This window comes from Vulpes vulpes, chromosome 9, assembly GCF_048418805.1.
Source record: "Vulpes vulpes isolate BD-2025 chromosome 9, VulVul3, whole genome shotgun sequence".
Classification (NCBI taxonomy): Eukaryota; Metazoa; Chordata; class Mammalia; order Carnivora; family Canidae; genus Vulpes; species Vulpes vulpes.
In genome coordinates, this window is record NC_132788.1 from 99,737,665 (window position 1) to 99,762,927 (window position 25,263).

Consider the following 25,263-nt stretch of genomic DNA (forward strand, 5'->3'; position numbering starts at 1 on the left):
CAAATTTAACTATATTTATTACCCATACTCATGTTAGTATGTATTGCTGACATATAGTGATATATCTCTATCAAATCATCTATCTATACCAAGCCATTAGCACACCTCACAAATAAATAAAAATGCCTTCGCGTTTCCTGATACACAATCCATACTCAAATATTGTGATTCCTTCAGAAACCATTTCAAAGAAAACCCAAACATGGTACACACGTTAATTTAACTATGTCTTTAAGGCTCTGTTATTTTCTAACAACACTACATTTGCCTTTATTTATGTCATTTTTAAAAAACTATATTATTTGTCTTGTAGAAAGTCCTACACAATATTTTTTGCTCATTGTTCCTTCCTGGTATCATTTTTCATGTTCCTCAACAGCATTTAGAATTAGAGGCAAGAAAGGGGAAAGATGCTACCAAGAGAACTGGGGCTTTCAGGAAATCCTCTTTTACACAGAGAAGTTGGGGAATTGTTTATGAGGTCACATATCAAGACAACTTTTCCCAAGACCACAGACAGAGGAAAGGGAGCAGACTCAGCAGATCTGTGGTTTCTCACAGATCCAATGATACCAGTAGGCACTGCAGGTAGAAGAGAACCAGGAGCCAAATTTCCACAGGATGACACAGTCATAGTAAAAAGATTCGGTATTAGTCCAGTTGCTGTGAAAACATACACAATCATCAGCCAAATCTCTTAACCATGCTGGGGCAAGCTACACTCAGCCATGCCCAGCTGGGCTTTTCACCATTAAGATCCCAGAAGAGGATAAGACTACCAGGTATGAGTCTAGCCTTGGGGATATGTGAAAAATCCCTGAAAGTAAAATATCCTAGCCATATCTTATAGCAAGGGTTTCTACACAAAGGAGCTATTGACATTGGGAGCCTTATCATTATTTGTTTTGGGGGACTTCCTATGCACCCTTAGCTATTGGGCAGCATTACTAGTCTCTACCCACTAGATGCCAGCAGCGTTCCCTCTCCATTATGACAACCAAAAATATTGCAGACAGTGCCAAATAGCTCTCAGGGGAGATCATCACCTTTTGAGCACCACTGTTTTATAATAATTATCTGGCACAATTTCTTGTATTATAAATGAAATAAATGAGGCCATGTGGACAAATGACTTAACATCCCTGGATCTCTGAGATTAAGTTTGAGGACAAGATGCATTTGAATGTCTGGGATATAATAGGTGCTAAGTCTATCAAATGATCCCATACCCTCTTTCCTAAACAATGTTTACAATATTTATTCATTCATTCATTCGTTCATTCATTCATTCCAAAACAGTTTATTGAGTACCTGCTGTGTACCAAGCCCTGTACTGGGTACTGGAAACTCATCAATGAGTTGGATGCCTATTCTGTCCTAAAGCAGCAGCCTGCTGATAAGTAAGGAATGTTTAGGCAAAGAAAGCTCATAGTCAACACAGCCACAAAACTCTACATAGTGTATGACTGGGATATTAAGGGAGTTGGATTAATTCATGTTGGGCAATGGATGGATTCCTCTATGAGGCTTGACAAATATATTGCAGTTCACCAAACCAATAAAACGTTTTCTAGACAGATGACATAACAAGAGCAAAAGCAGAAAAATCAGATGCAAGATAGTGTCTAAAAATATGAGTCATTTGGCACATAGCTGGGACAAGGAGGTGGAGAGCCCTTTGGAGTGTAGAAGATGAGAATGTAAAGATGAATGGCATCCACTATGTCCACATTGAAAGGTGCCATCTAAAGATTCTGGGTTATCCATGTGACACTGAAGAATTAGCTGTTTCATAAAACTATATCAAGGGCATGTTTTAGGAAGATGGCCCCTTGAACTTGACTAGAGCATGGGCTGGTGAAGGTAAGGCTAAATGTAGGATATATAGCAATTGTCCTGACCTGGGCTGAGGCAGAAGTGGTGGAAATGAAGGAAAGAAAATGTACTCAAGATGGTCAAGGAGACTAAGTGTGAAGTTCTGGTAAAGTATGTGGACATGAAAAAAAGTTCAAGAAAAGAATGTGAGGTCATTGAATCATATGTTGAGGGGTTAGGACTGGATCCCCTAAATTCCTCAAGTGTGTTCTGTAGGACACCAGAAGCTCCAGATACATCCAAATAACATGTGCATCTCAATAAGCTTGGCACATCATACACTATCTATTCCCTCCTCAAAGTGCACAATTCTCTTCAATGTATTAAAGGCACCCAGACTTCCTACAATAAAGAACTTCCTATTTAATGTTGTTTAATTATGGTTTCACACACACACACACACACACACACACCTCTGTAGCTAACAAAATACCATGTTAAGCATGACAACAAGAAATGTAACGGGCAGTTTGGTTTTGACTTGAGGCAGTTTGAGAATCTGTGGAAAGATGTCTTCAAGATCCAATGGGAATGACAAGCTCAAGTGTTCTGAGTCCCAACAGGGATACTCACTCAAAAGTGGGGACTGAACCATCTTGCCACTTGTAAATGCCCTTTGGGTACTGTTTCCTAAGGCCAATCCAGTAGCCAACATCTTCCTTTGGACTCAGGAATTTCTGCATGAGAGGAAAGCAGATTAAGTCAAGAAAGACTATAGCCAGAGGTGAGAATGGCGGTAGAAATAATCCATGAAAGTACTAAGACCTAGAAGACCTCATGGGCAGGGATGTGGTCCAGTGTAGCTTCCTTGGCTGAAATTGGCTGAAAGTTCCCGGTAGATCTCTGTTTCCACCATTATTATGACCCATGTGGTCAGCAAATTATGGACAGTTATCATCCTCAGGCTTTTCATTTATAAAAGGGGTATAACAGGGATCCCTGGGTGGCGCAGCGGTTTAGCGCCTGCCTTTGGCCCAGGGCACGATCCTGGAGACCCAGGATCGAATCCCACGTCGGGCTCCCAGTGCATGGAGCCTGCTTCTCCCTCTGCCTATGTCTCTGCCTCTCTCTCTCTCTCTGTGACTATCATAAATAAAATAAAAAATTAAAAAAAAAGGGGGTATAACAATGACAGGTGCCTTCCAGGATTTTCTGAAGTTTCAATGAGAGGATAAGAGCCCAATATGGCTCCTAGCTGAGTAGCTAACAGATAGTTGGGATTATTCAAGAGCGTGGTTTACAAGGTGAGAAATCTGGACACTGCCCCTTTAGAAATTGTTCTAGCAATCAGTTGGATTCCACTGACAAATATTGAGTCCACTGAGCCATACTGAGTGTGTCTAATCTGGTTCCCAGCCCTACTGATTCAGAAATGAATCAGAACCACTCCTAACCTGGGAGTTCTTCATGTGAGAGGAGATGAACCAGGGACTTGTCAGTATAGTCCAGTGTTGAGGAAGAGAGGGTGGGAAGGATGGTGAAGGACAAAGTTGGATCTGATGGAGTAGAAGGAGTAGGAGTTGTCCGTGTAGATAGAGGGAAGCATTCTGGATAGAAGGGCCAGTGTGAAGAATTGCTCAGAAGCAAGACTGAATCCCAGCCAATACTGCATGCTAAGGCAGTGGAAGGGTGTTATGAAGGGCAGAAGGGTTTGCGTTAGACTCCACAGGGGTCAAGGACATAAGCCTACAATGACTTGAAGAGTCCGCCGAACATCCCTCCCCCCCTTTCCACCTGCTCTGCTTGACTGTTGATGATGACCAAGTGAGCATCCTTCTCAGCACAGTCATCCTTGGCTTTGAACCAGTCCAGTGGTTGTGTGGAAAATTGATAGCAGGAGCCCTGAAATGCCATCCAGTTTTCCAGGCAGGGCTCACAGGAGGATTCTGGAGATGGGGAAAGAGGTCAGCTTTGCTGGGGCTCAGGGCTGCATTGGCCACTGAACAAAGCCTCCAGTGAAGTAACTCAAATCTGTGCATCCTTACCACTTTGCAAAAGTGAGCACAGTAGCTTCCCATTTGTTCATTCAAGAGATGGGCATTATCAGATGGCAGAATAATGCCGTGCCTGGGGCCTCAAACTTTAGGTAAAATCAACTTTGATGGAGGGTCAATTAAAACAACCCTACACACACTTACGTGCTGCAAAAACCATGACCACCAACAGTGCTCAAGAAAACAACCTTCCTCTCCCAACTTCCACTTCCCACCACCCAACCAGCCCCATCTCCTTACCATTGCCTGCCCGCACAGCCTCCACTTGCCGGAACACCTCTCCCCACATGATGTCCCGCTTGTGCCCAGCATCTGCCAGACCCTGTACAACTAAGAGACCCACAAAGAAACACAGATCAAGACCTGGTGGGGGTGGGAGGGGAAAATCCCTCCATTACATTCAGCACTCACATTTGATGTCCAATTGCTTGAGTTCTTCTTGCATCTGGTTGAAGAACTGCAGTACTAGAAGAAATACATGCTGATATGTTCTAGACCTTTTAACACATGATTCTTTTCCCACTCCCCAAATTGCAGGCTGAGATGAGGAGGGCAGTTTATTTCTAGAATCATTAAGTCCAGCAACACAGTCCAGCCACCCTCTACTGACCCACTCTGCCCCAGCCCTGTAGGGTCCTCTTCTCAAGACTGCAGATTTGGGGGCCTGGGTTCATGTGATCACCCACTCCCACTGGCTCAACACCTTACCCTCCGCCAGGACCACACCAAGGTTGAGGGCTAGCAGAAGCAACATGAGAGTCATTACCAGGGAGAAAAACCTCCAGGGGCCATCCTGGAGCAGCTTTTTGTCCCGCCGTCCTGCAGGGAATGCAGCAAGCATGAAACAGTGTACACAGTCTCTGAAAGGGCCAAAATCATGCTGGGAATGTGGAGGGAGGAGCTTGAACCAGGCCCTGGAGTGGGAGGCAGTAAGTGCTTCCTGGTTTTGAGGAGGGTACTACTCCTGCCCTTGGCCTCTTGACTCACCTGGTTCTCCCAGCATGGGTGAAGATTTTCCCTCCATGGACATGAGGTCCTGTAGCCTGATATTCTCTGTGGCTTCTTTCACCCGTGGCTGCAGTTCATTCTGCTCTAGCTCCACACAGTCCTTCTGGTTATTATTGAAGACACGCCCTTCCTATACTAGGAAATGCTGTCCCCCATGTAAACCATCAGATGTTTCCTTCCTAGCTCAGTAAGGCCCCCAAGATCTCTAGATGGCTTATCATCAATTCATGTCACAGGGAGATGGCATCAGCATCTTGGAGTAAGTATTCTGTTCCAAGCATTCTCTACAACTTTGTTTTCTCTCAGTTCGAGGGGACAGCAGCAGCCCCAGACATCTACCTAGAAGTTTCCAGTGCATTGGCACCTTTAGGTTCCTGGTTACATTTGTTTCAAAAGATCTCAAATTTTCTCAGAGATAAAGCTGTAGTAGTTTCAACACTAGAGTTACATTTATGCTCTCTCGGAGCATGTGGCCACTCCTTCACCACACGTTGTTTTATAACTTTATATTTTAAACAGAGAATATGATACAGTAAGGAGGACATGCAATCTTTTTTTTAATAAATTTATTTTTTATTGGTGTTCAATTTTTTTAATAATAAAATTATTTTTTATTGGTGTTTTTTATTGGTGTTCAATTTGCCAACATATAGAATAACACCCAGTGCTCATCCCGTCAAGTACCCCCCTCAGTGCCCGCCACCCAGTCACCCCCACCCCCCGCCCACCTCTCCTTCCACCACCCCTAGTTCATTTCCCAGAGTTAGGAGTCTTTCATGTTCTGTCTCCGTTTCTGATATTTCCCACTCATTTTTTCTCCTTTCCCCTTTATTCCCTTTCACTATTTTTTATATTCCCCAAATGAATGTGACCATATGATGTTTGTCCTTCTCCGATTGACTTACTTCACTCAGCATAATACCCTCCAGTTCCATCCACGTTGAAGCAAATGGTGCGTATTTGTCGTTTCTAATGGCTGAGGAATATTCCATTGTATACATAGACCACATCTTTATCCATTCATCTTTCGATGGACACCGAGGCTCCTTCCACAGTTTGGCTATTGTGGACTTTGCTGCTATAAACATCGGGGTGCAAGAGGACATGCAATCTATTGCTGATGGAGAGGCTCCTATTTATCAAGCCTGTTAGGAAATGTTCATACATCATGTGATTTCATGGGTCTCTTTTCTCTCTGAATGCCATTACAATTTTTCTCTTTTTCTTTGGTTTTTCAGCAGATTGACTAGGGTGTGTGTGTGTGTGTGTGTGTGTGTGTGCGCACCACCATATGCTGTTTGGAGTTTACCCAGCTAGGAATTTTATGAGTTCCTTCAATCTGTGTTTTAACTATCTTTCATGATTTTTAAACGTTCTCAGAATTCTGAGTCCCAGATCTCTTACTCATTTACTGCAATGACCTGCCATATACCACCTAATCTATCAACCTCAGTTTCCTTGTTTGTAAAATGGAAATAAGTATCTCTGCCTATCAAGGATGTTCTCTGCTTTGAGACTATGGTATCTGGTGATTCACAAGCCTCCCGTAAACACAGCTAGGGGTCTTTTGAAAGGCATAGTAATATTCTTAGACTTGGCTAAGCAGGATATCTACCTGGGTCCTGAATATCTGGGGGCTCTCAGTTTCAAGTGCCTTCTCCAAAGGAAGTCCTCTTCTGCTATCTGGGGTCCACCAGAACTGTCAGTGGCCTCCAGGAAGAGCACTTCAGGCCCCCAGGACCATAGTGAGTTTGAGTGGGTCTCAGACATAGGAAAGAATTGTCTCAACAGAACATGAGAGACTCCTAACTCTCTCTAGAAGCGATCTAGGGGTGGTGGAAGGGGAGGTGGGCTGGGGATGGGGGTGACTGGGTGATGGGCACTGAGGGGGGCACTTGATGGGATGAGCACTGGGTGTTATTCTATATGTTGGCAAATTGAACACCAATAAAAAATAAATTTATTAAAAAAAAGAATTATCTCAAATTTTTCACTCCCTCTGGTGCCTGTCACCGACCAGGGACAATCCTGTCCCCATTTCTCTCATTTGGTGCACACTTAAACCTCAAACCTTAAACCTCAAATCCCTACCCCCCTCAAAAAAAAACCCCAATGTATATATGAATTTCATTACAGGACATTCAATGCCAGGCTTGAGAGTTGGACTCCACGCAGTATAAGTGGCTCTGCCACTGAATGCCACACCAAGCATCTCTTGAGTCTCTACCGCTTGCAACTGTTACAGGCGCTGGGGACACAGAGATACATCCTATCCAGACCCAGACCCAGACCCAGACCCAGGATGGAGGACCCATAATGTGCAAGGCTGTGAGGGAGACATCTGCTGGTCAGCATGGGAAATGTGGAGGAAGGGATGCTCTCTCTAGGACTAAAAGGATTAGTAGGGCTTCTCTGGACTGATAGCAGAGGAAAAGGAATTCCTGCCACAGAAACAGGGAGAAGGAGAGAAAATGAGTGAAAATAACAGTGAGGTTGACAGAACATGAGAGACTCCTAACTCTGGGAAATGAACAAGGGGTAGTGGAAAGGGAGGTGGGCGGGGGTTGAGGTGACTGGGTGACAGGTACTGAGGGGGGCATTTGATGGGATTAGCACTGGGTGTTATGCTATATGTTGGCAAATTGAACTCCAATTTAAAAAGAAAATAGTAAAAGTGGAGAGTGTGTGGTTGGATCATGTCCACATGCTGAGACAGCTTGGGTGAGATAAGCCAGAAGGGCTCCTACTCACAGTCAATGAGTAGATCTGGGGCTAGAATTCTGGGAACTTTCAAGCCCATGGGCCTGAAGGCTGGACAATGGGGTATGTAGTGGATCCTATGAGGGACAGAGACATGCCCATGCTCTGTCTTGAGAAGGAATCTGCAGCCCCACCTGTCCTCACCTGCTATGTTGGACTGCTGATAGTGACGAGGTGAGCACTCTCCTGTGCAAGGGAGCCTTGGCCTGATTCAAAATAAGTTGTCTGTGGATAAGTAGTAGCAGGAGTCCCCAAATACCTGCCAGGCATTGGACGGGGCTCACAGGTAGATTCTGGGGGGAAAAGGCAGGCTTCCCTTAGGGCTGAATATTGGGTAAGTCTCCAATTCTAATACCATCTCTACTTTGCATCTCTAGGCTAAAATGAGATGGGAACATTTTCAATTTTATGGCTGTACCAGACCTCTCATCCCCAGGTTCCACTGCATCCCTCATGCCCCACTCCCATCTGCTCCAACCAACCAGTCGCAGGTCATAGGCTACCTCCTTCAGGAACCTATCCTGCATCCTGCATCCTTGACTTGGCCAGGTGCCTCTCTGACTCCTAGCTTGCCCTGAAGTCCCCCATCACATGGTGCTGTCATCACCAGGTTGTGGGTTTGTGCTTCCCACTGGACTTCTACAGACCTCCTGAGGGCAGAGATGGCATCTCACTGGTCCCACGCCATGTTCCCAGCACCCGGAATGGTAAATATTAAATGGAAAAGTAAATATTCAATAACAATGCATTAAAGAAAACAGTGGAGGAAGGACATGCATTGTGCTGCGAGACCCTACAGTGCAGGCAGGAAAGGAGGGAAGTGGCATCTGAGCTGAACTCTGAAGGATGAACAGGATCTGCACACGGCATCAGGCGTCACAGAGGGACTGGCAGGCAGAGGAACCGGCATGAGCAAACGCATGGAGAAGTGCCCAGAATGGGGTCTGGGAAGGCTGGGAAGTCAGAGAGGGCCAAAATGTTAAGGGACTTGGAGGCACCGTGGAACCACCCCTCCGGGCCCTGGGGGAGGTGCCAGCATTGACGGAGGGTCCCAACAGCACTCTCCTCTAAGCTCCAGCCCACTGCCCCACCCAGGATTTGGGGGCAATCTGGGGGTTTCCTGGCACCACTCAAATCAGGAAATGACATCAGAGGAATGGACGTCCAACCAAGGAATGAATTCAGGACGAGGAGAAATATCATTTGTTGCTGCTTCTGGGTGCCCAGAGAGGTCAGGGTTTTAGGCTAAGGTCACAGAAGGGGGTCAGTACTAAGCCAGGAGATGGAGAGGAGCCCAAGGTCTCAGCTCAGCTGCATCTTGCACCCTGCCTGGAGGGGCTGCTGTAACTCTGGACGAGCGGCTTGGCCTCCCTGAGCCTCAGTTTTTCTTGAACTATGGGCACCATGCTTTCCTTTGTCTCACAAGTATTTCTTGTAGACCTACTATGTGCCAAACTGTGTGTGGCCCCCAGAGATAAAATGACCAATAACCAAGGTCCCTCGAACCACAGCCTTGTAGCTTTGCTCAGCTGTTCTGCCAAGCAGGACCCATGCATTTCTGGGTCTCTGCACTGGGTCTGACCCAGGAGTGACCGAGAGATATTGTCCAAGTCGTTTCCTTCCCAACATTCATCAGCCCCAACTGGGAGCCAGAATCTGTGCTCATAGTTGTAAGCGGAGAGATGGGTCAGACCCAGGCTGTCCCCAAGAGTAATGTTCTGCACCTGCTTCCCTCCCTGGCACTGCACCCCTGGCCCAGGGCGTGTGAGGCAGGTTCCCCCGAGTCTCCCATCTGATCCCAGACACAGGAACGTGGCAGTACTCTCTAGTGTTAGTGGCAAATTAATTGTCAGTGGATTTCCTTTTTGGATCTTTTTACCTTGATGGGTTTCAGGAAAGTCAACAGGACTGTAGTATCCCAGAAGTCTGCTGCACCTCAGGATCTGAGTGACTTCAGCACTTGCCCATCTCCCCACTCCTTGCCTGGTTGCTCTTAGCGGTGGCACTCAGGTCCAGTCACTTTCCATCTCTAGCACCAACTAGGAACACCGTGAATATTTGTAGGACAAAATTCCCGCTACGGATTGTACAGTTAAGTCAAGTTGAAAAACTCTTCAACCCTCTGGTCATCGTCTTGCTTAAGAAGTGCCCCCACATTTTGCTAGGCAGCTGTGTGATGGTGCATGGAGGGAGGAAGCCTCATGATCTGGTCTCTTTGATAACTGGGTAAAGTCGGAACAGGCCACACGAGTTGGTTAGTTTGATAAGCATGACCAGCCTCGGTACTGTGTGCCAGATAACTCTTATCTCCACATGAAAGGAAGTCCAGCCCCAGCTAGCATGTATCCAACAGCTGTATATGCAACGTCTGAGCCCTTCTCTGGGGAGCCCCCAATGACCAGGACTGACATGCCTGCTCCTGTGGACATGAAAGTAGAGGGAAGAAGGCTCCGGGTAGGCTGGAGGGTGGGTTTGTGGATAGACATTTCGGCTAAGACATTCTGTTCCAGGAGCAGAGTGAGAGGAAAGGTACACCAGGCAAAGGGAACAGCATGTTCAAAGGACCTGAGGTGGGAAAATAATTGTCCATCCAAGGATCAGACAGACAGGGCAGCAAGGAGGAGTCAGTGGCTCAAAAAGACCTAAAATGGCAAATGGGGGTCAGATTACAGAGTACATTACCCCATACTCCCAACAGGCATTAGATGACATACATTTTACATAGAGGAATACTGGCTGTAGTGTCAGTGAGTTTCAGATAAATTAGGGAATAGCCATTCACATTTCGGTGGAATTTTGCATCACACAGACTTTCCATAGGGTTGTAAGGAGAGACTCGTTTCTTTTCTCAGCCAGTTTTATTGAATATCTGCTAGATGCCCGGCTGTGGGAACACAATACTAAGCAAGTTCAGATTGGTCCTACCCTCTTAGGGCTGCCAGTCTAGTGGAGAAGGAGGGGCAAGGTTGCTGATGAGGTATCTGGAATGCAGTGCAGTTAGCATTACTGTGGAAGTAGAATTCTCAGCTGCCCTCAGAGCTCTGGAGATCTTCACGGTATACTCTGTAGCACGGAGCGCTCACAGTGGCCATGCTCGGCACCAGGTGCTTTGCAAGCTTTGGGTTCTGCTGCCCAGGATCCCAGTGTGCATGTTGTAGCATTTGGCTGGTTGGAGCTCTGGGAATCTTGTAGCATGGGGGAAGAGAATGTCGCCTCCAATTCCCGCTAAAATCTCTTGGTGGTAATCAAATGCCCAAGTTGGAGCTTGAGCCTTAGTCGAAAACTATCTGGGGACCAATCTCCAGAGTGGGGTGAATCTGTGGCTCTATCTTCACCTTAGCCCTGAGCTGTGCATCAGCTCTGCGGCTGATCCTCAGGGACTCTTTAATTTCTGCAAATGAAGTTGAGGTGGGGAATTGTGAGCCAACTTTTAATGAGCCCTTAAGTGTCACCAAGAATCCCATGGCTTGTTCACTAACAAAACTTGGAATTGGTTTCTAGGGATTACTATGCCAGCAGAGTTCGGCAGATTGTGCTGGGAGTATGTCCCACTGGGCTATTTAATGCCTGTCACATCTATAATATTTTTAATCTACCTGTGTTCTTGAGCAAGCATGCCCAGGAGCCCTGACTGATGGCAAAGGGAGTGTTAGGGTGGGTCTGGAGGTGGCAGGTTTAGACAAATTCTAATTGCCTGCTAAGGAGACTCCATGACATCACTTCAGCTGAATTCTCTGGTGATTTGCTTTTTTCTCTTTCTTTTTCTTTAATTTATTGTTTTCATTTATTAAACAGAGACCAACTGGCCACCAGTGTGAACTCTTCATTTCTCTTCAGGTTCTTAAACTCAATAGGCAAGGGGGAGACTTATGTGGTAGCGTGGATAGCTTCCTACTTTGGGGCACTGACTCACATCAGGCCAACATGGGTTCAAATCCTGACCCTGCCACTTTCTGGCTGTGTGACTTTGGTGACATAAATTGACCTCTCTGAGCCTCCATGTGCAAACAGGAAAACTTATAGTAATAGCACCTGCCTCATAGTGTGGTGCATGGAAATGCTCGGTAAATGCTAGGTAGTATCGATGCAAAAGGAACAAACCTTTTAGAATCTCTAAAAGTGAGAAAGAGAGTTTACTTCCAGTCCAGGTTAGGACAGCTGCCTAGGAAACACACTCTTTACAGGGAAGAAAGTGCTCCTGAGAATGACGTTTTTTCAAGCTTATATACTTTCTTTTTATATCTTGTAAAGGCTCAAAAGATTATAGATTAGCACTAGATATAGTGTGCAGTACATAGGCAGGAATCCTGAGTTTTAATTTAAAGGAATGTAGGGAGCAGGAGCATTGATCAATCTCTCAAGGACCAGACGGTCTTCCTTTAAGCCACTCATTCAAAAGACAGATGTACAGGGATCCCTGGGTGGCGCAGCGGTTTGGCGCCTGCCTTTGGCCCAGGGTGCAATCCTGGAGACCCGGGATCGAATCCCACATCGGGCTCCCGGTGCATGGAGCCTGCTTCTCCCTCTGCCTGTGTCTCTGCCTCTCTCTCTCTCTCTGTGACTATCATAAATAAATAAAAATTAAAAAAAAAAAACAAAAGACAGATGTACAATGCATGGCTGGCAGGTCATAAATCAGGTTTTTGGTTTCACTAAAGTTTACAGACAGTTATTCTGACTTAGAAAAAAACCTAAAATGGCTTCTTTTGCATGTCAGGCCTTTTGAGAATTTTTCTCTCATGACAAGTATTGTTTTATCACTCGGTAGAGTCCTGTAAGTGTCTGAGCCAACCAACTACCCCACATTTTGAGAACCAACATTTGCTGAGTGCTTTCTTTGTTCCAGGCTTGGGAACTCAAGCACAGAACAAGCAAGATGAGGTCCCTGCCCTCCTGGCATTTATCCGGAAGTAGGAAGAAAAAAATTCACTAGAATAGAACCAAATAATCAAAGAGTTACCCATTTATATTTGTGTCTTAAAGGGGATTAAGAGCATGCTGTGATTTTAAAGATAGATAGATTGATTGATTGATTGATTTATGAAAGGGGGAGGGGCAGAGGGAGAGAGAACCTAAGCAGACCCTGAAGAGTGTGGAGCCCCATGTGGGGTTCGATTCCAGGACCCTGAGATCATGACTTGAGCCAAAACTGAATCGGACACTCAACCATCTGACCAGCCAAGCACTGTAGCATGCTGTGATTTTAAAGCAATGTGTTCTAGGCATTGAACTAAATGTCTCCTGTGTTTATGAGATCATTGCACTACACACATAATGAATGAGTGAGGTCTGGAGATCCCATGAGAGGAAGAGTTTTCTCATGATTAAAGGCATCCAAAGAGAAAATGGCCCATCTGGGGGGGAAGGGGGAGCTTCAAACAGAAGCCTCGCACACCAACCATACACCAACCGTGTGAGTGGGGAAATGACTCCCCCATTGGATGTGGTAGGAGTGACAGACTTCTAAAACCCCTTCTGATTGAACAGAAACTGTTTCAGTTGTCAGGGACAGAAATGTAAATTTGAGGCTAAGCAAACCAAAAAACAAAAGCGGGAATCCACTGATTTCTGTACTGGAACACGCAGGGATTGAGGGAGGCAACCTCAGGACTCAGATCATGGCATCATGGATCTCTTGCTTTGAAATTTCCAATTTTCACACGTGGTTTTATTTCCTTTTCTGTGCAGAAAGCTTCATTCCATTTACTCTAGATGGTGGAGCCCACAAAGGTGAACAAGGGCTTCTCTCTCCCACCACCCACATGCTTTTGTTTTATGGCAGAAACCAGTACTTACAGTTTCTGCTTGTAGAGGAATAGCCACACCTAAATGTTTTTTTGTGGGTTTTTTTTAAGTAATAAAAAATTATTGAGAATTCCTGGGCTGGTGGTTATCACCTCCCAACCTGGAGGGAGAAATCAACACTGTAGGAAATCACTCAGAAATCACATGTTCCAACATCTCTGGCCGACACAGGGAGGAGCAAAATCATCCCCCTGAAAATTGGTAAGGCTTTGTTCATCCAAGAAGGGGTGAGATGACAGATGCAGAAGGACCGGTCGCATGATACTGGGGGTGGGATGGGGGGTGTGCTGGATCTCAAGCCTCATTAAGTAAGAAATGAGCCTGGTGACCAGAAACTCCACCCCCAGAGAAAAAGTAGATCTAATTCTCTCCTGGTTTTTGAGGAGTCAGCTTGGAGTCCAGTCATACCTAAATATTTTGAAAGATACGTAGTGGGTGTGAATGAGTAGGGTACTAGACCCACAAAGCTTATAATCTTTGACAAAAAAATCTAATTTCCCCCACCCCCAACCTCTGGCCACCACAAATATAGTCCTTTTCTATGATTTCAGCTTTTTAACATTCTATGTATCAGTGAGACTGTACAATATTTGCCTTTTTCTGACTTACTTTCCTTAGCACAATGCCTTCAAAGGTCACTTATGTTGTCATAAAAGACAGGATTTCCTTCTTTTTATGGCTGAATAATATTCTGTTATATATATATATACATATTCCACTACATATTATATTTGGGTTATTTCAGTATCTTAGCTATTGTAAACAATGCTGCAATGACTGTGCAGGTGCTGGTATCACTATACCATAGTGATTTCAATTACTTCAGATAAATACCCAGAAGTGGGCTTGCTGGATCATGTGGTAGTTCTAGTTTCAATATTTTGAGGAGCTTCCATGCTATTTTCTATAGTGGCTGTGATGTGGGAAACAAAGGCAAAAGAAAAAAAAAAGAATTTCCTTACTACTTGCAATCCATTGATGGGTCTTGGGGACAACAAGGAGAGTGACCTTCCCCTGGAAGCTTGGCTGCCACAGGGCCAAGGGGAAATTTTCGCTTAACATTATCTTGACCCCCAGGATCCTGTTAGTCTCCTTTAACATATAAAGATGCCTTTGGAAATTTCCTTTATCTCTATCCTCCTACACATATGTTGGCAATCATCCTCCAAGCATATGGCCCACTGATATACATCTGAAGGGTCTCGTGACTGAGTTTTTACTAAATAGTAATAAATGACCTTTACCTAACAATAACTAGCACCCTTAAGGTCCTGGAAACCCTTGCTTCCAAAATTTTCTTAGAGACGTGCACTATCCCTAACTCCCTCCCAACTTGAAAGTATATAATCAGTCACCCATCAAAACCCCAGTGCAGTTCCTTCTGCCCGTGGGTCCCATCCCTGTGCTTTAATAAAACCACCTTTTTGCACCAACGACACCTCAAGAACTCTTTCTTAACTATTCACTCCTGAACCCCATCTACTTCCTACATCAGCTGCCCCAATTTACTATCCCAACAGTGCATGAGGTTTCCCTTTCCTCCATATCTCATGAGCAATTGTTATCTCTTATCTTTCTGATGACTCATTCTAACATGTGTGAGGTGATATCTTGATGTTTTTTTAAAATTGTTTTTTAAATTGACGTGTAGTTGACATACAATGTTATATTAGGTTCAGGTGTCCAACATAGTAATTTGACAATTCTATACATCAATGTGGTTTTGATTTGCATTTTCCTGATGATTAGTAATGAGAATCTTTCCGTGTACCTACTAACCAGCATCTTCGAGTCTGGGAAGTGTTGGGGAGAGGGCAAATGCATGATCCTCAGCCCTCAGCCCCCAGCCTGCCTTCGAGATTCTCTGAACCCTGAAACCTTGCCAGATCCACAGTCTACCTCTTCCTTCCAGCCCAGATATCTGACATCCAAGGATCAGGGGACTTTGCCCAACCCTTACACTCACTGTCCCCACACGAGTTCTCTCCAAGCCTGTCGTCAGGCCCATGTTCCCCATTCAGGAAGCCAGAAACTCCCCCAGTCAGCTCAGCTGGGCTGCCAGTAGCTGACACTGGGAAGCTCAGGGTGGTAAGGCCAGCCTCAGAGGAAGGAGGAAGGCACTGCTGTGGGCACCTGGGACCAGATCCAGGTCTGTGGGCCTGTGGGCTGCTCTTGTAACAATCCTTGCTTCCTCTGTTTCTAGAAGTTCTCCTCTGCTCCCTGCATCCTCTCATCATTCCTTCTAGCCACTTCCCCAAGCTCATCCCCTATTCTCCACACCTTGATGTCCTTCTTCCTACAAGTGACCATGCTATATAAATAAGGATGCCAGTGTCATTCACTAGTTTTCCATGTGCCAATCCTTGAACTAAATGCTGCCTTTGGGTTATCTTATTAACTGCTTACAACAGTCTCTGAGGTGAGTTCGTTTCGAGCCTCTATTGCACAAATGATGAAAATGAGGCTCAATGTTTATCCCTCATGCATGGCCATACATCTTTTAAGGGGCAGAGCTGAGATTTGAACCAGCTTTGCCTGACCCCAGGGCCTGAGTTCTCACTGCCATGCTGCCTGCCTCTAGTACCCTCTTTATTAGGGAGGCTCTCAATCCTGTGGATTCCAGCTCCAAGTTCAGCTGATCACATGAGGTGCCTCCCAAGCTGAGGGTAAAGAGCAGGGCACAGCTCCCCTCCAAAACCCTCCTCATCCCCACAGCAGTCAGGCCACCCCAAACATATGGCCATCACTTCTCCAATCTCTTCCCCGGCATGGTGGGCTCCTTCATTTGTGAGATGGGCACTGGGGGACCTGGGTTACTCCAATCACCCTGGATTCTAGCAGACCAGTCTCTTCCCCTTTGTCAGAATAATGCTGAGGAAAGTGACCCCGAAACAGGATCACAGTCTCTATTGGGCAAAGAATGTCTAGGGTTTAAATTTTTGTTCCCATAATCCTGGGGCGAAATTCATTCCCAGAAGGACAGGGGGCAGCAAAGAGCTCCCCATCCCCCATGGACACACTCACTGGTGGATTTCTAAATTCACCCTCTAACTTACTGGTAGTAAATTTTCCGATGCTAATTTCCTTCCTGATAAGAAAGAAGAGATTAGACATTCACCTCTCCTCCTTCTGTCTAGATCTGGATCCTAAGCTAAATCATGATTTATGGTAATGATTTAAAATTCTTCAAATATTCAAAAAAATAAAAAATAAATAAAATAAATAAAATTCTTCACATACTTTCTATACAGAGGATGTTGGGAGTGGAAGCTAATGGGTCAAAGGAGAAGAGCTACAAACCCATAATCCAGCCTGTTGGGGTAGAGTAAAGGTGTACATTGCCCAGGTCTAATCTCACATGTTTCCTGCATTCTGGTTCAGATCCCAGGGCCCTGAGCTTCAATGCAGCCTGCAGACAACATACATGTCCTCAGACCAGGCTGCAGCCCACTCTGCCCTGAGCTGCCCCCACTGTGCTCAGTTATTCTCCTCCTATCCTTGAAAGGAAAGTGCTACCCTTCAGACCTCCCACATTTCCCTTCCTTCCTAGATCAGCACAGAGACTGAGGTCTGCAGATAAGATCAAATAAGATGGTGGGAGAGAGAATCCAGGCATCTAGGTGCAGGAGGGAGTGAGCAACAAGCTGCCTCTCCAAAGGTGATTTTCTCTCCAAGGTCCCAGATACTCCCTGAGTTGCCTCGTGTCTTCTGGTCAACTTAGCTGCCAAAGTCCCATAGCTTCCTCCCAAACACAGTCATTTCAATGTAGGCAGTCATTCTTGAGATTCCTTTCCTTGAGTGTTAGGAGAGGAGCAACACTTATTTACTTTCATTTTCCCAACACTTTCATTTACTTTAATTTAAATTTTGAAGTTAGGAATTGGATTCAACTGGAAGGGAGGAAAAAATCAGAATTATTATTATTAGGTGGTTTTTGTTTCCAAACACTGGTACTACATTCCCTCTTGTAACTGCTACAATCCTGGAGCTATCAGAGCTTTTTAACCCCTTTTTCGAGGCTCCTTAGCTGGTAAGTGGTTCTACTGGCCCTTAAATCACAGTGTCACTGAGTTTAAATTTAATTTTCTTTCTAAATGCCGTTTTGCCTGGCCAGACTTAAAAATGGCATCTTTAGAGAGAGAGACAGAGAGAGAGAGGGAGAGAGAGAGAGAGAGAGACAAACCAAAAAACAGACTCTGGGGAACCTGGGTGGCTCAGTGGCTGAGCATCTGCCTTCAGTTCAGGGCATGATCCCAGAGTCCTGGGATCAAGTCCTGCATCAGGCTCCCTGCAGGGAGCCTGCTTCTCCCTCTGCCTGTGTCTCTCATGAATAAATAAAATCTTCCAAAAAAAATAATAATTACTCCTAATATATGAGTAAATGTAACTGGGTTAAAATCACCAGTGAAAAGACAGTTTTTAGATTTGATTAAATAAGAAATAAATGTCTCAGGGTGCCTGGCTGGCTCAGGCACAACACTTGATCTCAGGGTCGTGTGTTCGAGCCCCACATTGGGTGTAGAGATTACTTAAAAATAAAATCTTAGAAAAAACAAAAGAAACAAATGTCTCACAGTAAGGTATATTCGAGAAACACAAAACATAAGAATATGGAAACGTTTAGAAAAAAAGGATGAGGGAGTGGAGAGTGACTACTCACTGGGTACAAACTTAGCTTTTAGGGTGATGAAAACATTCTGGAACTAGATAAAAGTAATAGTTGTTCAACATTGTGAACTTACTAAATGCCACAGAACTGTTAAAGTTCTTAATTTTATAGGAGTATCACTTCATTTTTTAAAAAATATGGAAAAGATATAGCTAACAAATACTAAACAAAACACTTCTGGGGTGGCAATCTCAATACTAATATCTGATAAAGTTAAAGGGAAAAGCATCTTATGTTACGAATAAAGATACTATGCATTTTTTAAGATTTATTTATTTACTTACTTTAGAGAGAGGGGGTGTGCACATGCACATGATGGGGAGGAAGGGCAGAGGGAGAGGAAGAAAAAGAGAAATAGACACCCCCTGAGCATGGAGCCCAGTCTCCTGGCTGATCCCTTGAACCAAAATTTATGACCTGGGCTGAAATCAAGAATCTATCAACAAACTGAGCCACCCAGGTGCCCCAAGATGCTATGTATTTTTAAAGAGTCAAAAAAGATTGTAAATAGACATAAACTCAAAAACATAAAGCAGTAAATGGTAATCCACAGCTGCATCATTTCTAACACTTGGAGCTTTGACCCCGACCCTCTTCTAAGTTGATAAATAAAGCAGAAAGACTCAGACTAAGGAATATATTCTCTAAATACTGCATCTTAAAAATTTGAGCTATTAAATATAGAAAGAAATGTACACCCAGGGAGGACAACTCATTTTTTTCAAGCACATAGGGAATATTTATAGAATTAATCGTGTCTTTGGAAAAAAAAAAAAAAACACTCAATGAATTCCTTTTTTTTTTTTTTTAATTTTTATTTATTTATGATAGTCACAGAGAGAGAGAGAGGCAGAGACACAGGCAGAGGGAGAAGCAGGCTCCATGCACCGGGAGCCTGACGTGGGATTCGATCCTGGGTCTCCAGGATCAAGCCCTGAGCCAAAGGCAGGCGCTAAGCCGCTGCGCCACCCAGGGATCCCCACTCAATGAATTCCAAAGCAAATCTATTTATGTGTTTGACTGCATTGTAGTAAAATTACATGACAAAAACAGCTTTAAAAATGCACATGTCTGGGGATCAGCAAAGGGACAGGTCCTTGGTGAAAATCAAGAATTTGCTTTAGATGCAGGGAGTCTGAGATGGCTGTTAATTTCCAAATGGGGATGATCACTGGATTGTTATCTATTTTCCAGGTTTTCATTGGATTAATCATGTCTCTCTGCTCCCTGTCCCAAAGCACACTAGAAATGTAAAATATCCTGTTATTATGCTCTGTTAGTTTCACTTAAATTTTTGTTTCATTAGGAAATGATCTAGATTTACCAGCTTTCTTGGTGTTCTGAGGTTTTTGTTTTTGTGATTTTATTTATTTATTCATGAGAGACACAGAGAGAGAGAGAGGCAGAGACACAGGGAAGAGGGAAAAGCAGGCTCCATGCAGGGAAGCCTGACATGGGACTCGATCCCGGGTCTCCAGGATCATGCCCTGGGCTGAAAGAGGCGCTCAACTGCTGAGCCACCGGGGCTGCCCATGAGGCTTTTGTTTTGATTTGGTTTCTTTTCTCCTTTCCATACTTTTGTATTTGACACTTTTATGTTTAGATATTTATTTTAGTTTAGCAATATATGAACCTCATTGAAAGAAATCAGAGTGGATGAATGTGATGTGGGAAAGACATTAGGGTTTGAAGCCAATGGCCAAGAAATAATTCTTGAGACATCTTTGGTGCAAAAAGGTGGTTTTATTAAAGTATAGGGACAGGACCCATGAGCAGAAAGAGCTGCACTGGGGTCATGAGGAGTGGCCCATTATATACTTTCAAGTTGGGAGGAGGCTAGGGATAGAATAAGTCTCTAAGGAACTTTGGAGGCAAGGTTTCCTTGAGGTCCTTGCCCACCAGATTGAGGGGGCTAGCTTTTGTTGGAAAAATATCATTTATTACTGTCTAATAAAACCCGAGTCAGGGATCCCTGGGTGGCGCAGCGGTTTGGCGCCTGCCTTTGGCCCAGGGCGCGATCCTGGAGACCCAGGATCGAATCCCACGTTGGGCTCCCGGTGCATGGAGCCTGCTTCTCCCTCTGCCTGTGTCTCTGCCTCTCTCTCTATCTCTCTGTGACTATCATAAATAAATAAATAAATAAATTTAAAAAAATAAATAAATAAAACCCGAGTCATGAGACCCTTCAGATGTATATCAGTGGGTCATATGCTTGGGGGATGATTGCCAACATGTATCCTAGGGGGTAGAGAAAAGGAGGTTTCCAAAGGGATTTTTACATGTTAAAGTAGACTTACTGGATCTTGTGTTTTGGGCTAAGATTGCTTTTTGCCCTTTAGCAAAGTATCAGCATCGAAGCAGTTGAGTCCCTAGAGGAATGTCACTCTGCCTGTTTCAAGGACTTGTCAATGGGCTGTAGCTAGTAAGGAAATTTAATAATTTTTCTGCTGCTTTTGTTTCCCACATCAAATACTTCCTCTTCTCTTCCTTTATTTTCATTCTAGGGGCTTTTTTTTCCCCTAGGGGCTTTTTAAGAAGTACAATCTTATTAGAACACTTTCACATCGATTGCTCAGGCTGCAATCCTCTAGCCCCTGGCTCCTCTACGGGGAGGATAAAGCCTGCCTTTCAGCTGGAAGTTAGTATCCTACCCAGAATGATAATAAGACCCAGAAACTTGATGCCCTTTCTTTGTTTCTGTCCTTATACAGAGTTGTCTGTTGGTCTTGTGCATGGGGCAGCCACAGCCACCTAAGTCACCAGGATGACTTGTCTTGACTAGTCTTGACTCCTGTGTGAGATTTCTTTTTCATTGGTCAAATGTTATCCCTTTCACATCTCTAGTCTAGCCACTCTGGCTAGGAGACCTCTACTCGGAGCCAGCCAAAACCAGTACCGGATTGAATTAAAACCCAACTGGGAAACATTTCTCAGAGAAGTTGGCTGTAAAGACTACATGTGTTGGAATGTTGCTTAGACCGTGGTAGATTTCTATATCTACAGTTTTCTCTCAATGTCCCGTACTAATTACTTAAGTTACAAAATAGGGTAATTTCTTCTTCTAAAATTTTCTAGTGTCTTCTACAGGTTAAAAATGGCAGGTTCAAAAAAAAAATTGCGGGTTCTTTGCAGCCTTCAAAGCCAGGCAAACTCAGCCAGCACCCATTGTAGTCTAGAATGCAATGAGGAAGCAGGAGGACAGCAGGCCTCCCTCCCACAGGGCAGTGATCATAGCAATTTCATTCGAGGGACACCTCAGGTTGCTTTGACGCCAGGAACCTCTGACATACCCTGTGCAATGGGTATGTCAGAGATGTCACGTGGGAGTCGGGGTAGGGGAATTTTCTTGGTAATGGACTTTCTCTACTTTTCTAGGAGTGTGGCACCTTCTCTCTTAAGTCCTCAAGGGCTCTTCCATGGGATACCTTTGAACCCAGTGGAAACAATTCAGATTGCAAGATTTAAGAGGGGGAGGGAATGATCTTTTGTAACACTGCATGGCATCCATACTCCTTAAGAGATGAGGAAAAATGGCCTATTAGTGAGACATTAAGCTTCAATACTATCTATCCATTAGATCTCTTTTGCAAGGAACAGGGCAAACAGACAGAAGTACCTTGTGTTCAGGTTTGCATGGTCCTAGATTAGGACCCCGGCCTAAGGGTCTCTTGTAGAATGTGTTTGCCTGGTTGTGTTTGGCTAGTAAACTCCCTCCTGACATATTGGTTAATAATTCTGTAAACAGGGATCCCTGGGTGGCGCAGCGGTTTGGCGCCTGCCTTTGGCCCAGGGCGCGATCCTGGAGACCCGGGATCAAATCCCACATCGGGCTCCCGGTGCATGGAGCCTGCTTCTCCCTCTGCCTGTGTCTCTGCCTCTCTCTCTCTCTCTCTCTCTCTCTGTGTGACTATCATAAATAAATAAATAATTTAAAAAAAAATAATTATGTAAACAGGCCTCCTCTGGATAAATCCAGGTTGCTGAAGGAAACACAGGCCATTCCTGATGAAGCTGATGCTGACTCTCTCACTATTGCTCCTTAACAGACCCCTCCTCCTGTCTCTACACCACCTTGGGTGTGGCCAGCATACACTGCCCACTTCAGATTTTCTCACTGGTACCCCAGGTAAGACTCACAATGGAGAACAAATTGATTGACTTTTAAGTGGACCCCGGTAGAACATAGTTTGGCATTTAAACTAATTGAAACTTCCATTCTACCAAGGATTATTGAAGATCAAATAAGCTCGTGTTATCTCTGTTGCAATTTGTCCACAAAAGATGACTTAAAATGAGGGTTAATTTTGTTTTTCTCAAAGGTTTCATGGGTAATCATTAAGATAGTTTTCAGAGTCTTTGATAATCTGAAACTTTAAAGATTTGCTTGGGTAATAAATGGGATTGAATTGATTGTACATCTAGACCTTTTCCAAATGAGCTAAAATGCTGAAGCATTGATTACTACTGAACATAAATTTGTGGTTTTGGCTTATGGCAGAAAACTAAGGAAACTTAAATCTATTGGAAAACATGTTTTGTACTTAATAGTTTCATAAGTCTGCCATCTAAAGAATTCCAGTATGACCGACCGTTCACTATTGGTTACTACTTAGTTTTCACTGGAAACCAAAGTTTCTAAGAGTTAAAATTCTGCTAAATGTAATTAAGACTGATGGAAATGAGGGAAGCAACTCTGAATGAAAAAGTTGTAAAAGGTTTATGAAGGGAAATCTTTGGAAAGGAATTTTATATGTAGTCAGAACTAAGATTAAAATGAATGGATTTTATTATATTTTGTTAAGTAGCCTCCACCCTACATGGAGTTTGAACTCACAACCCTGATATCAAGACCTGAGCGGGGACACCTGGGTGGCTCAGCTGTGGAGTGTCTGCCTCTGGCTCAAGGTGTGATCCTGGGATGAGTTTCTCCCTCTGCCTGTGTCTCTGCCTCTCTCTGTGTCTCTCAGGAGACACATTTACTTTTATTTAACTTTTATTTAATTTATTTAATTTAATTTACTTTTATTTAATTTACTCATGAGTAAATAAATAAAATCTTTAAAAAAAAAAAAAAAAAGACCTGAGCTGAGCCCAAGAGTCAGATGCTCAACAGACAGGGCCACCCAGGTGCCCCAAAATGAATAGATTTTAAAAGTATAAAATTGAAATTCTGAGTTTCTCTCTTCAAGAGACAAGTTTTCTTGAATTGTTGGTCTGCTCTTGAAAAGAAAGTGTAAACAATTTTTTTTTTCTCTTTTGTCTGCCCAGGAAACCAGTTTCTATGTTTTGTCTTTATCAGGTCTTTGGTCACTTAGTTAAAACTTCTCAATGTTAAGGGAGCTGAGTTTGGCGAAAACTATATTTGCCTTTGGAATCTCTTATCACCACTTTGGTTAAATAAATAATTAAGTTTTAAGTTTTGTAATGATCTCTAATCTTATTTGAGTACCTGCTTTATTATAACTGTCTGAGGTACTCTTTAACAAAGTTCCCTGGGATTTCAATTTTCTTTGACTCCTTGACTTTTTTATTTGGTATGTTAAGTTACTTGAAAAGCTCTATCAGGGATCCCTGGGTGGCGCAGCGGTTTTGCGCCTGCCTTTGGCCCAGGGCGCGATCCTGGAGACCCGGGATAGAGTCCTGCATCGGGCTCCCGGTGCATAGAGCCTGCTTCTCCCTCTGCCTGTGTCTCTGCCTCTCTCTCTCTCTCTGTGACTATCATAAATAAATAAAAATTTAAAAAAAAAAAGATCTATCAGTGATAAGCCTCACATTGTATGGCTTGGGTAAATGCTATAACTATTCTAGAGATAGAAGTTCCTGAACTTTTAATATATTCTAGTGTAGGGTCATCACTTGATGTTCTAATTATTGAAGTGTTAGTGTCACAGAAATAACTGGATTTCCTTGTCACTATGTTGTAACTGCTCATCAGATCTTTAATCATGCTCATTTTTGAGTCTTTTGTCATACATAGTTATTGTTCATATTCTCCTCTGAAACGTGTTTCATCTTCAAGGAAATTCATTAAAAAAGGCTTTTGGCAAGTACAGGTTTTGATCTTTAAAACTGGTAAAAAAAAAAAAAAAAAAAAAAACTTCCAGAACTAACTAAAAACCTGCATTCAAATTGAACAAGAACTAGTAACATGGGACTAAATAAATTGAGGATGATGGGAGTTTTTGTGACCTTTGAAACATTGCCGGTTCTCTAATGTTTGCTCTTTCAGACGAAGGGAACATTCTCTTAAAGTATCTAAAATAGGATAAAAATATTCCTCTGAAAACAAATTTTAGCCATTAACTTTTCTCTCTACCTGAACCTTCTGAAATTCAGAAGAGCTCAGCGAGTGGTCTTTCTTTCATGGCAATTATAGTTATTTGCATAAGTTCGCTAAGAATCTGTTCCCCTTGTAACAGGACACCAACCAGTGTTTCACTGGTTACGCTACCAAGGCTTTGACTGGAAGTCATATTTGAGAGACGTGCATAGGCTCAGATATGACCAGACAGCTTTAAGGAACAGAGGTTGACTTTATAAACATGGAGCCATAAAGCCCCTTGGAATTGCCGGTCTGATACCTGCTTACAGAGTTCTCAGAGGCCTCACCATGTAAGTAAAGAATGTCACTTCCTGCCAGGTGCAGGAATGTTAGGATACTTTGGGGACCTCTTGAAGAGGTATTTGCTCAAATCTACAGGCATTGCAGGCATATCTAATGACAAGTACTTGGCTTGGCTTCTGGTCTAGAGAGGCTACTAAAAGTTCAATCAAGATTCCTTATGAGATGTGGAAGGAGCCACGATGTCCTTCCACAGATGAATGGATAAAGAAGATGTAGTATAATATACAGTGGAATATTATTCAGCCATCAGAGAGGATGAATACCCACCATTTGCTTCTACTTGGATGCTGAGTGAAATAAGCCAATCGGAGGAGGACAATCATCATATGGTTTCACTCACACATGGAATTTAAGAAATAGTGAAAGGGATTACAAGGGAAAGGAGGGGAACAGAGTGGGAAAAATTAGAGAGGGAGACAAACCATGAGAGACTCCTAACTCTGGAAAACAAATAAAGGGTTGCAGAAGGGGAGGTGAGGGGATAGGGTCGCTGGGTGATGGGCACTGAAGAGGGCACTTGATGGGAT

At 43.8% G+C, this 25,263-nt stretch overlaps 1 protein-coding gene across 1 annotated transcript; it reads right to left on the reverse strand.

The window, feature by feature from the left end:
- On the reverse strand, nt 1–15,450 carry LOC112913281 (C-type lectin domain family 4 member G-like). The gene is made up of 8 exons (XM_025989865.2): nt 15,409–15,450; nt 4,857–4,980; nt 4,578–4,688; nt 4,281–4,334; nt 4,110–4,199; nt 3,610–3,761; nt 2,449–2,552; nt 1–663 (listed from the first exon to the last, which is right to left on the reverse strand). The coding sequence occupies exons 1-8, from the start codon at nt 15,448–15,450 to the stop codon at nt 537–539; spliced, it is 804 nt and encodes a 267-aa protein (XP_025845650.2). The 3' UTR covers nt 1–536.
- Between the last annotated feature and the right edge of the window lie 9,813 nt (nt 15,451–25,263).

Coding starts and splice junctions, on each gene's coding strand:
- LOC112913281 (XM_025989865.2), bottom strand. CDS start 15,450: ATGGGCCTGACGACAGGCTTGGAGAGAACTCGTGTGGGGACA. Junction 4,981..15,408: donor AGAGAACTCGTGTGGGGACA/GTGAGTGTAAGG, acceptor AATAATAACCAG/AAGGACTGTGTGGAGCTAGA. Junction 4,689..4,856: donor ACCCATGCTGGGAGAACCAG/GTGAGTCAAGAG, acceptor CATTCCCTGCAG/GACGGCGGGACAAAAAGCTG.